At 39.1% G+C, this 12,571-nt stretch overlaps 1 protein-coding gene and 1 non-coding gene across 2 annotated transcripts in view; both read left to right on the forward strand.

Moving 5' to 3' along the window:
- Positions 1 to 12,571, forward strand: part of LOC108990931 (ALBINO3-like protein 2, chloroplastic) — a 52,620-nt gene that overhangs the window by 5,528 nt on the left and 34,521 nt on the right. Inside the window, exon 3 of the mRNA XM_018965059.2 lies at positions 7,719 to 7,846. Coding sequence (XP_018820604.1) covers positions 7,719 to 7,846 — 128 coding nt within the window. The remainder of the gene's footprint in view (positions 1 to 7,718; positions 7,847 to 12,571) is intronic.
- On the forward strand, positions 3,975 to 4,065 carry LOC118343866. The gene has a single exon (XR_004797656.1). It is a non-coding gene; the product is annotated as a small nucleolar RNA U61 (small nucleolar RNA).

A 12,571-nucleotide genomic window follows, 5' to 3' on the forward strand; every position in this document is an offset into this window, starting at 1 on the left:
TGACATGTCAGACCGTCTTCCTGGCCTGTTTTGTTCATGTGACGTAACCGGTGCCCTTGGCTTTTGGAGGACCTCTCTGTACGAACGCGTGTGGTTAGTTCACCGCCACCATCGCCACCGCCGACACGAAGCCTCTATCTCCCTCTTGATGAGTAGCATAAAACTCTTTTCTTTCACCCTTCAAATAGTCCTCCAATTCTTTGGTAAACCATAGCACCATGGACATCCCCAGACTCATTACTTTCACAACTCTCCAACTCCTCTTGGTACTGTGCAAATATTTTCCATCCCTTGTTAACTCAAAAGCTTTTGATTTGATTACTACTTGTTTCGGGAATCCCATCTCCACTCCATATTCTTGCTTGCCCATCATAAGATCCTGTTGCAAGTAAAGTCCCATCCGCCTACACAGTTTGTCTCCCTTAAGCAATAGTGCCCTTGATTTTTGTCTCCAAGAGATGTCCATCAATGTTGCTCTTTCGAGTTTCGTGACTACTTGAGTCTTGTGAGTTCTTACCTCCTCCTTGCCCTCCAGACACTGTAGCTCCTCCAAGAGAGAGCCTCTATTGTACTATGTTTCCAAAAACTTGTTCATTCCATCAATTTATACAATTTTTCAGCAGTTATAACTTTCTTGCCATTATGAAACTTGGAAAAAGAATTACATCCGGAAACTGTAACTCCCAATCTACCAATAAAAAAAGTTTTGCTAAGTACTCTAAACATAGTCCCTACGTACTCCTTTGCGTGTCCGTCCATATTAGCTTAAGTCAATGACCAAAAACCCCATTCTCTCAGATTTCTGCCTAGCTCGTGCCATATCTCGTTTCTCTCTGCCATTTGAGTTCCCATTGCAGCTCCGTCAACTGGCGTTGACCTGTTCAGCTCCTCCACCACCTTTGGCCATTTTTCTTTACTTGAATTATTGAAGACTGCTGGAGTTGCAGAGCTCAAATGATTGGCATCAGTCACTGATAATTTTCAAACCCCCATAACACTAGAAAACTCACTCAATCCAAAACAGCTAGATAAATTTGAAGCAGAAAATATTGTAAAAAGTCTTAAAAAAATAAAGACGATAGGAAACGCCAAGATAATCCTTAAGTGCTTGCTTCAAATATCGGAATTCACCAATATTGACATAGAATTTTACAAATTCATCGATAAATCAAGAGCCAACGTGGAAACCGACATTCAGTTCAACTCTGATCCTCTAGTTAGAAAAATAATACTAATCAGAAAAAGAAAGAACAAAGAAGTTCCCATATCTAGTTAACAAAGACCCATCTTAGGAATTTTAAGAAAAATGAAAATAGAGGGAAAAATGTGAAGCAAGAAGGCGGATGAAAGATAGAGGGAACAAGAAGGAGATGTATACGTAAAAATCATCCCGACCCTAACCATAGTCAGTGAAGAAGTAATTGCTCGATCTGATCATAGATTCAAAGAGCTAGAGTGTGAGAGAGCTAGGTAATAGAAAAGTGGCAATCTTTTTGAGATGGAGAGGATGATGGATTTGAAGATCAAGTACAAGAATGAAATGTTGGAAAAAACCCAACTTAAATAGAGAAAGGAAGCTGCAAAAAACGTGGAAAATCAGGAGAATCAGTCTCCAGCGCTTCAATGGAAGCTCAACAATGGAAGGGCACGACAGCTCAGACCATCCTCAACATAGCATCTCCTCTGCTATGGTTTGACATTTAGGGCTCCACAAACATCTCCTCAAGCTCATCTCCTCTACGCACTATTTCATTGCCCAACGCTTGGTCCCTTAGTTTTCCTTTCCTTCTACTCGGCTCGGTCCCTCAATTTTAATAAAACAAGTCATATCTTCGCCCTATGTGGCCTCCTCCACGTCAAGTCGTATGTGAGGTCTCCCCACCACAGGAATTTCTCTAAAAAAAATGTAACTTCTAATCTGAGGTTATTAGAAACCTATCAATCCTCGACCAGGAAGGGTGTTTTTGGCTGTTGGACTATGTGAACATACCTCCAATTAATGGAATATCCATAAGGTCACGTTGAAAATGAAGTCTCCGCCAACTCTTCCCACAATAACCTCTTGTTTGAGTCAATATCAGGGCTATGGACTCCTGCAAATGCCCATTGGAATCTGTCTTCTAAATTCTTAAATGAGCAAGGCACAATATCAATATGGCCTGGTTTGGATGTTGAAAGCCTCACATCTCATTTCATCTCATCTCAATATCCAAAAACTACAAACGCAAACACAAACACAAATACTTTCAATTTCAAATTTTTAACTTTTTCATCTAATCATTACACTTTTCCCAAACTTCAAAACAAAAAACAATTCAATTTTCTCACATCCCAAAATAAAAATAGTATTAAAAAAGAATATTATAAGAATATTTTAACTTCATAATATTTTTAGTCAAATTTTTCTCATTTTTCAAAATCTCATAAAACATCTCAACTCAAATCATTTCACTACTATTTACAGATCATCTCATCTCATTATCCAAACTAGGCCTAAATTCTCCCACACATTCCTCCAGCCTCTCCACTACACTTTTATAATACCTAACTAAAACACCACTGGATGCCCCTTTAGAAGGCAAGTGCGACCAGCCAATATGTTGACATCTCCATAAGCTTTGAACTAGTTCTCTTGTAATAAGTTCCAGCTTGGTCTCCTATAAACAGATAATATCACCCTTCCATTGATGAAGTAAGTTTATGATTTGGAGCTCTTGTTACTCTCATTCAGCCCCCTTACATTCCGTGATATACTTTTTGGTTTCATAAAGAGACCATGTTTGCTCTTCGCTTGAAACTCCCTGGTTAGAGCTCTTCTCCCCTACATAATCATTCATTGCCCAAGTTAGCTTCTTTAGTTCTCTTTCTTTTTTTTTTTTAGTTGAATTGAGAGACGGATCAAATCTGGAGTGTGCATATGCGGTCTCTATAGCTGAGTAATGCCATGAATTCATCTTCGAAACCCCCACATGTGATACCTACACAATGCTTAATCTCCCTAGCTTTTTGAATTACCCAATTTGACACTTTGGGGTGAAACAAGTTTAAAGGAATAGCTTCTTCCACTTCGTCTGTTGTCTTCACCATCCTTCATCCTCCCTCCTTTCAGCCATCATTTCGGTAACTGTTACTTCATCCCTCCTTTATTGGACTCAAACAAGACTAGAGCTGCTTCCATTTCGACCTCCCCCACCGTATGTAGAGTTTCCCCCACTATTTTTGCACTCTCAAAGTCAACAGACAAGTGTTTCTTGGCTAAACTGTCATTTTCCGGTGTCGGTATAGTCGACTTCACTGCAGGGAGATTGGTTGTCAATCCAGGTGTCTCTGGTGCAAGGATTTGTGCCACCCCGTAGTGCTCTAACCCTCCGGGTGAAATTTCCACCCTCTCATCTACAAATCACACTAGAGACTCAGTTTCCGATGCCAGGAGTGTTACCTTCGCAACAACAGTAATGGAAGTTTCTGTGCCACCCCACAATACACTAATCCCCCCGATAGTTGATGTCCTGTGTCGACGTCCGCTTTTGAACAGCCTTCTTAGTTTCCATTGCTGGTAACAGTGAAATATTATCTGATATAGGCCCAGATGTTGCAGGCACACGGTTCTGTGTCATCCTTGGTTGGAGTTGTGCCGGTGTCATATAGTTGCGAACGAGGAGCCCTGTTTGAAGGAAGAGTGCCCGACCCGTTTGAGTATTCATTTTGTCTTGGGTAAACAGGTTGAACGCACTCGGCCCACTCCAATTTTAGATTTGCCTTCATCAGGCCTGATGGGTTTCGGCCCATTACTAACCAGCCCTGCATCTTTACTCTCCAAACCTTTAGTGTGTCGGCTGTGGCCCGGGCCCAGCCCCACAGGCCCAGGCCCAGGCCCATATCCATTTTATATATGAGATCTGATTCCGCCTCGCCCAACATACTTCCCTTATAAATCTCTCTCTCTATCTGATTTTCTTTTTCTTTGAAAGTTGAAGCTGTGATGAAGATCTAGCTGTTACCGGAGACGGTCTCTAACGATTTCGTCGTTGATGGCAACACAACCCCCTAAAAAGTTCTGAGCTTTCCCTTTCACGGTTATATTACTTATGAAAATATATATATATATATATATGAGATCTTCTACCGCCTTCTTCAAAAACCCCATGTCCTCTTTCAGACGAATTAGGACCCCCTACTCCTCTCTTTTAGCTGAGCCGACGTTGGACAAGCCACCATCATACTCTTTTGTGAAAAGTCCGGGGTTAGCTATTGGTACATCAGACCACCTCAAACCATGCTTCTCTGCAACAATAGTACTCTCCCTTGCCGCACTTCCTTTTTGTCCTTATCACTTAGCTGTTGCGAGGATGAGTGGACTGTAGCATGCGACACCACCACTAGTTTCCCTACGCCACGACCTGCTTCCCCTTCTCCTTCCCCTTGGCTACTGCCTGTCCAGGCGTAAAGACAAAGCTTGATCCTTTTTTGTCGGGATGGTATGCATGGTTAGAGCATGCTTTATCTCCAGAGAGAAACTTTTCCACCTTCTTCCTTTCATTCCTTTCGGGATCGCTAGAAGACCTCGACGCCCACTACTACCGTAATCTATTAATTCTAAATAACGCTCAAAAGCATTAGAACACTGATAAAGAACCTAGTGCTCTTCCTGGGACTAACAGGTAAAGAACCTAGTGCTCCCCAAGAATGGACATCACTAGGTGCATCGCCAGTTATGCATTCCAGCATTGCAATTTGTCCTTTAACCTCTACTATCGCTTCACTATCTTGGCCCCTTTTAATCATTTACCTTAGCCATTCATTCACTATTTGTCTACTTCGTTTCTTTCATTAAGCATTTTCTTTCGTTATCTTTCATCATTTAATATAGTATAATACGATATATGTATATAAGTAGTCCAAAAGCCTTGTCCCTTTTCAGGTCAGGAATGCTACTACCATTTTAAAATAGGTTAGGAGTTGAGGGTAAAAGATCCGATAGTTTTAAAATAAAACAAAATCAAACTTTATTAAATACTAAAAACTAAAAGAGAGTCCACAGAAACACTTATTAAAGTAACTCAAAAGTCTTGTGCTTCACAACATAACTTGTAAATAAATTAAACCATAAAACTAAAATCATCATGACAATCTAGGCCCTTGCCTCGTTTCTTTAAGCCAAGTCCTATCTTGCAGCTTTATTCTCACATAAGTCATTGCCTGGGACATTTTAAACAAAAATGAGTTGGATATTCTAGCAATACATCACACAGTAAAAATATACTCAAAGGTTTTTCTCTTTAAACCACCATGCATAAAACATAAACGTTAACATGGTTCACATTTGATCCATCACATCATATCCATCATATCTGTCATAACTGTTATCCATCATAACACACAACTACTCCCTTGTGATAGGGTTTGCAATCTCAATGATCATGATTCCGCCCGTAAGCCTCGAGTGAGATCCAGCTAAGCCGTTAAAAGAGATGGTTGTCATTAGGTGCACCGCTAATAAGCCATTGTTGGCATTGCCTTCCGCTCCTTAACCTTTGGTACCATAATCCATCATCATTTATTATTTATTTGCCATCAGTCATCAGTCAATCATTCAGTCTTTCAAGAATAATTATAATATTATTCGTGTAGTCAAATCCATTCACATTCACATACTTTCATAATTATAGGATACGTAAAATGAGGCATCAATGAATAGGCTTTGCCTATAATGGATTTGACTAACATAACTTAAAAACATGCGTGATAATAAGGGGCGCCATCATATTACTTACTGTGGCTTGCAAAAAAACAGGGGGATAAGGAGGGTTGAGTTTCTGCTGTTAGGGGGGGGTGGGGGGGTGGGGATTGCAGAATAGAGATGTAAAGAGAGGCTTTGGTTGCAGGAACCCAAGTGTGTGTTGTGTATGCAGAAGAAGACTTGTACTTTGAGTAGGGGTAAGTTACATGCATGTTAGTGTGGCTACAAGATGGGGATCGGGTACAATAAATGGATTCGTTCCGTGTAATTGTGGGTTTTTAAGAGATCCCATTGGGCTGAACCATGGGTTGGCTACTTAATGGGTCTAACAGAAATTCTTGGGCTTGCCTATATTTTTATGTTCCATTCACGTATTGAACCCTAATGGGCTGGCACTTCAAATAAATGCATGGCCTACCATCCAACATTAACCCCTAGGGGTTGGCTCAAGTGGTAAAGACCTTGGGCTTGGGGGTATGCTCCCTCCAGGTCTAAGGTTCAAATCCCCTTGGGTGCAAACAATCTCTAGGGGCCATTGGATTAGGGGATTTTTCCATTGAATTACCCGAGGTGCACTTGTAGGAAACTCCTTATTGAGGGCCTATGCACCTCAGGGATTAGTCGAGACACTGTTCTTGGACACCTGGTGCCAATAAAAAAAAACCATCCAACATTATCCAATTAACCCTAATTGTGCTTATATAAAACATGGGTTTGAGTCCAATAATGTCCAATCCAAGAGAGGACCAATTTATCCATTAAACATCCAAATGGGCATTGTATAAAATTCATGGCCCTATAGCCCAGAATTCTCTCATCCAACCTTAGGAAATTAGGCCTGGGCCTTATAAAATCCAAAGGAGCCCAAATCATCTACTAATTTTCAACGGGCTTTAAATAAATTTATTGGGTCTATGGGCTAAATTAAAATCCTTCTTCCATTCCTTAATAAATTGTGGGGCCCAATTATCTGATAAATTGAAAGGACGCTATAAAAATTCATGTAGTGAGCCCACTGAAATTACTCTTATGCTATTCCTAATAAAATTGGGATAGGTTGTTACAGATCACAAGTTAGGTTTGTGTGGGTTATGCTGAAAGATAATAGATCTCTTTGTCAATTGGAGAAGGTCATATGACAGCCCAAAATTGTAGCAGCGTGGGCGATGGTCTCTATTTGTCTAGTTTGGTATAATTGGAGGAAATGAATGATAGAAATTGAGGATTGTGAGCAGACGATGGGGGAACTTAAAACTTTCTTTTATGGTACTCTGTTCTTTTGGGTAGTTTCTATAGGTTTTAGTGGGCTGAGTTTTTGTGATTTTCTTGTCTCTTTTTTTTTTTAATTTCTAGTTAAGTATTCCTCTTATATACTCACTGCACTCTTGTGCTCCGCTTTTTATGTTTTTAATAAAATGTTCAATTTCTCACCAAATGATAATTATGAAATAATTGTCATACTACTGTCAAGTTTGATTGCAATCTAATAATGTCAGCTTCTATGCTTTATTCTGTCAGAAAATGTGGTAATAGCTTATAATGATACTTTCATGACATTATTTTTAATGGGTGTGCCAAGTAGAAGTTACTCGGGCGAATACCTCCATGAATGACCTCAATTTTAATTATCTTGACTTGTCTATTGCCTTTTTTTATTGGTTGGATTTTTACTTATTTTTTCTGACTTTGCCAATTTTTAATTTTTTTGTTTTGTTTTTTGTTTTACCATGACTGCATCAACTCATGTCATCTCTTGCGACATTGTTTGGCCTGTTGCACAATTATCCACACTAATAAAATACTAAGTCATGAACTCATTAAGACATGATTACTTGGCCAAAAATATTGACCAAGATTATGAAGAGGGTTTGTTATATATCATTTCTATGGTGGTCTTATGATGGAATTCCCATCCTTTTTAGTGCTTTTTATCATTTTACTTACAAATATTTTTTTTTGACTCTTGAAATTCTCAAAGTGCCTCCTCCATTGCCACCACCTCTCTCTGGAAGGAGTTATATTGATCAATTTTCACTCTTTCGTAAGGAAAAAAGAGCAAGTGGATGCCCTTCATTTTTGTGGTTCCTTGCATACTCCTGCATCCAGGTGATACTTCTATCTTAATTGTAGGAATAATCTTGTACATTTTGAAATGCCATTTTTTTCACACCACACGCCACACATCTTCTATAATGCAATATCTTTGGTTTTTTATGAGAATTTATCTTCAAATAGGATGTAGTGTATATTAGTTGTGTAGATGGTTACACCCTTCAATTAAAACCTGACACATCAACTTTTTTTTTTGATAAGTAAAAAAATATTATATATCAAAGGAGAAACCAAATACACAAAATGTATACAAGAAAACACATTGCCCAAAGTGACCCAAAAAGCCCCTAATGACCCAAAAAGCCCATGAAATAAATAACCCAAAATACACCAGACCAGTCCCCAACCCTTGTTTCACGTAGACCTAAGACTACCTGAACACCCAACCCCAAACCCTTGATTCCCGTCTTCACAATGTCCTCCCTTTAGACTTTCCTCTAGTTGAGTTACCATCCTTAGTGTCGTAGTTAATTGCCCAAGAAAGACTCTGTAACTCCCTGCTTCTTTTGAAACTTTTGGTTTCAAGTGCGTAGCTTGCCTCAATCGCAGTGATTAGTTCATTGAATTGGTCTTCACATCCTCCATGTGAAATTCCCACAAACTGTTGAATCTCATTAACTTTAGGCAAAATCCAGTCCACTAATGGTGGAAGAGATACCAAGGGAGCATCGTTATCCCTAGACACAGTATTCAAATGCACTCCCGACTCTAGGCATTCATCTACATAAGACACCAACTCCAAACCCTTTGGTTCTCCAACAACTCCATTGGTTCGCTCCAATGGTATCATGGTCTTCATTGGAGATTCTGGGGTGACAGTAAGTCCCTTTACCTCTGGGATTCCTACATCTCCTTCAGACCTTGGCAGTATACCATTTTCCTTCAACTTTGACAAGGGATCGAGGACCAAGGGTGTAGTACTGACTATTGGTCTATCCTGTGTTATGTGAGGCAAATGACATTCCATTGATGTCTCTATGCCGATACCCGATGTAGACTTTGCTTCAAACAACCCAGATTTCTTTTCGACCCACCAGACTCTCCTGGATCTAGATATAGGGATAGAACCGAATCTGATCTTCCGTTTTCCTTTAACTGGGTTTAAATGCTTCGGGCCTATCTTGTTTCTTACAACCCTGTTGCCTCCAATTGAAAGCCGGTCTATTTTCGAAGACAAGAAAGCTATCGATGCCTTTAGCTCGACAAGTTGGGTTTCCATCTCTTTTAAGGAATTGTGCATATCAACAAGCTGGTCTTGAGACGTGATTTGCGAATCTCCTTCACTCTGTACTCCCGAAGCATGACCTGTCTTTAGAGCTGCCGCATATGATCGCCTCGCAATTGAGGGTTTACTAGGATTTTTGTGCACCTCCAAGTTTTCCTTCCTTGACACGCCACCGACATGTCTGCTACGCGACTCCCTAGCAGAGCCACGTCCTGCAGCACCTTGCCACGTCTGACATGTCTGTTACAATTTGTCATCAACTTTTAACTGATGACAAATTGTAGCACCCCATTCCCTCAGGGTTAAGAACATCATTTTTTTTAGGAAATAGAGGGACCAGAGTGCTACTAACCTTGACTTTAAAAATTCTCTTTTCTTATGGAGGCACTAGGTATAAAAGATTCAAAATTTAAAATAAAACATATCTCATTAAAATTTAAACTAGAGTACGCGGAAGCACGTATTAAAGTTTCTCAATTTTTGTATTATAAAGATCATAATTTAAAAACTTTGTATATGATCTAAGCCTATCCCTAGGCGAAGTCTTGTTCTACAGCTCCATAACTATAAAGATCCTCACCTGGGGTGGTTAAAAAAATAAAAACATACAAAAATAAGTCAAATACTCAATAAGTAGTACATCATACAGTGAACATAATAAACATAGAATTTTCTTGAAATGCGTGTGTATTTAATACTTATACTAACATAATTATGTAACATGTACTAAGCATAACTCATTAAACTTGTATCTTTCTTTCTTTAATAGCTAGCACACCTTAACCCCTATGTGTAGGGTTGTGCACTAGTTCCACATTCTGTGATCATAAGGGGAACTACTAATCGTATCATAACATACTATGGTGGACAACACTTAGGTACGTGGCTTGCACATCCACCCATAACTGCATTGGTACCATGCATCTCTTATAACCATTCTTAAGGCTTCTCTCATAACTTGTCTTTTATCTTTCTTACCAGGATGTGTGTAGGACACATAATTACATAGCTTATCATAATCATAAATTTTTTTTATGAGTAAAAATTTATTAATATCAATAGGCATAACCAAGTACATTGGATGTATACAAGAGAAAATACCTAGTCCATAATACTAGCCCCTAATGAATAGTAAGCCCATAATAGGGAACAACGCCCTAGAGGGAGAAATTAGAAACCTATCCAATCTACGCCAAGCCCGATTGTGAAAAAAAGCACCTCCCCAAAGCAAAGCAAGTCATAAATACCCCAACCCATTGTTTCCCACTTAACTAATACTCTACCTGAAATTCTCTTTGAAGCTAATAGGACCATTCTACGTAATCCAAATGATCCTATCAAAACGTTGGAAGGCTTCATATTATAACTGGTCCTGCCCTCCCTTGACTTGGATTACCTCCCTTAGCGTTGTAGTTGATTGCCCAACTAAGACGCTTTAACTTCCTGCTTTTCTTAGATCTTGATTTTGTTTCAAGTAAGTGACCCGCTTCAATTGCAGCGAGTAGTGTTGTGAATTAGTCATCAAATCCTCCACATGTAATCCTCACACATTGTTGTATCTTGTTAACCTTTTGCAAAACCCAATCCGATGATGAACTAGCAAATTTCTCCCAACCCAGACACCTTCATACCCTTTCAGAATGACTAGAACATCCCGCTGGACTCCACCGTATTCGGTAACAGTTAGATATCTACCATATACGTTGGAGCATCGTTGCGCCACAAAGGCACTGCTTCCTTTGTGCAAGTGTTTTATAAATTCTGATTTTCTCTCTGCTTGTAACATTGCTTCCATCGTAGCCACCAGCCACCCTATACCACTACGACCCATAACTACAGACCTTCAAACCCTTATGCTCTTCTCCACAATTTTTATTGAGGACCTCCATGTTTCTGGTGAAAACTCAAAAGCCTTCAATTCCATCCAAAAACGCACAAATTGAACCATAATAATCTCAATCAATATTTCAAATGCACAGGCTTCCTAAGCTCCATTCCTCTTCGTTGCCACAAACGAGAGACTTGAAAACTTTGATCAGTACAAATAGAGTCTCTTTAAGAAATTACAAATCCCTGTTTTGAGTTTGGGTGTTTTTGGTTGTGAGGGCTAATGGGTTTTAAGAACCGTTGTTGTAACAATTCATAAACATAAATGTAAACATATCATGATGCTTATAAAACATATCTCAACATGACATTGAAACTCACTTTCATCATATCATAACTTGGTACGTAAAATGTGGCTTCCAATAAAGGGCATACATACATAATACTTTTTATAAAATGACATGTCGTTTACCGTACATATGTGGAAGGATATGATCATGCTCCTTATCTCATAGTGCTAATCCAATATTTCCGGAGCGAAGTTGATTACCTATAAAATAGGCATGTAATTTACGTCAATTTGTAATTAAACGTCTAATTAAACACATACCTTGTTTTAAAACTTGAAATACTTAGATAACCTACGTTTCCTAAAAATCCTAAAATTCTCTTAACCCTAAAATATTGTTACTTCCCAAGAAATTGATAACCACTTAAAATTCTAAAGTAATTTCCACCTCCAAACATCTAATTTTGCTTAGATGAATCGCTGAGCATACGATGAGCAAGATGAATCGCTGGCTTTAGATGGTCGAGGAGGAGCCCGATCTGGAAAGGAGGCTGGAATTGATTTTAACTTTCGTAGCGATGACTATATTAAAGTTTAGAAATCCGTTCCGGTGACTGTTTCGTTTGAGGCACTGGAACAGAATATTCGGTACCGGTACGTTTCAGTGTACCGTTTCAGAATAGACATTAAATGGATAAATTATATGTATATACAGATTGGGAGAAATAAGTAAAGTTGATGTTATGTTACATATTAGGAAAAATAAGTAAACTCAAAACACCAACCCTTATTATAAAGGGGAAAAAAATTGCATTGACCGTAGGATATACTTCACGCACCATTTGAACTATGAACGGTCATGTTCTTCTGATAAATTTATAGCATTGTCCAGTCCCCCCAAAAAATCACAAACATATATTCTCTGATTTAGGAAAATATGCATAGGAGAATTTCAATGTTCTATTTTTCAATTCCTTTGTTTTTGTTTTCTATTTGAAGTTAAATTGAAATGAATATGTGACTGGAGTGGACAAAGCTTCGAGCTGCAAATCTGCGATGCCGTTGATTTTGGTAGGTTCTAATTGCCGGAGTGTGGCAAGCACTGGTGATTGGAGTGGAGAGAGACATGCAGAGAGAAAAGTAATGAGGTTGGGTTTCGGATTTGATTTTGCAAGGAATGGGGTAGTAGACTGGAGAAGTAGACCAATAGGGTGAAGTACGTTTCTGTCCCTCCATTTTTAATTTATTCTCAAAAACTCCATTTACCTCAATTTTGGTCTGAAATTACCGGGTGGAATGGACCGAAACCGGCCCGAAATTTGAGCTGATACAGAACAGTACCCTATCCTGTACTGGCATGGAAAATTCGAGCCATTCC

Source organism: Juglans regia, chromosome 11 (genome assembly GCF_001411555.2).
Source record: "Juglans regia cultivar Chandler chromosome 11, Walnut 2.0, whole genome shotgun sequence".
Taxonomy (NCBI): Eukaryota; Viridiplantae; Streptophyta; class Magnoliopsida; order Fagales; family Juglandaceae; genus Juglans; species Juglans regia.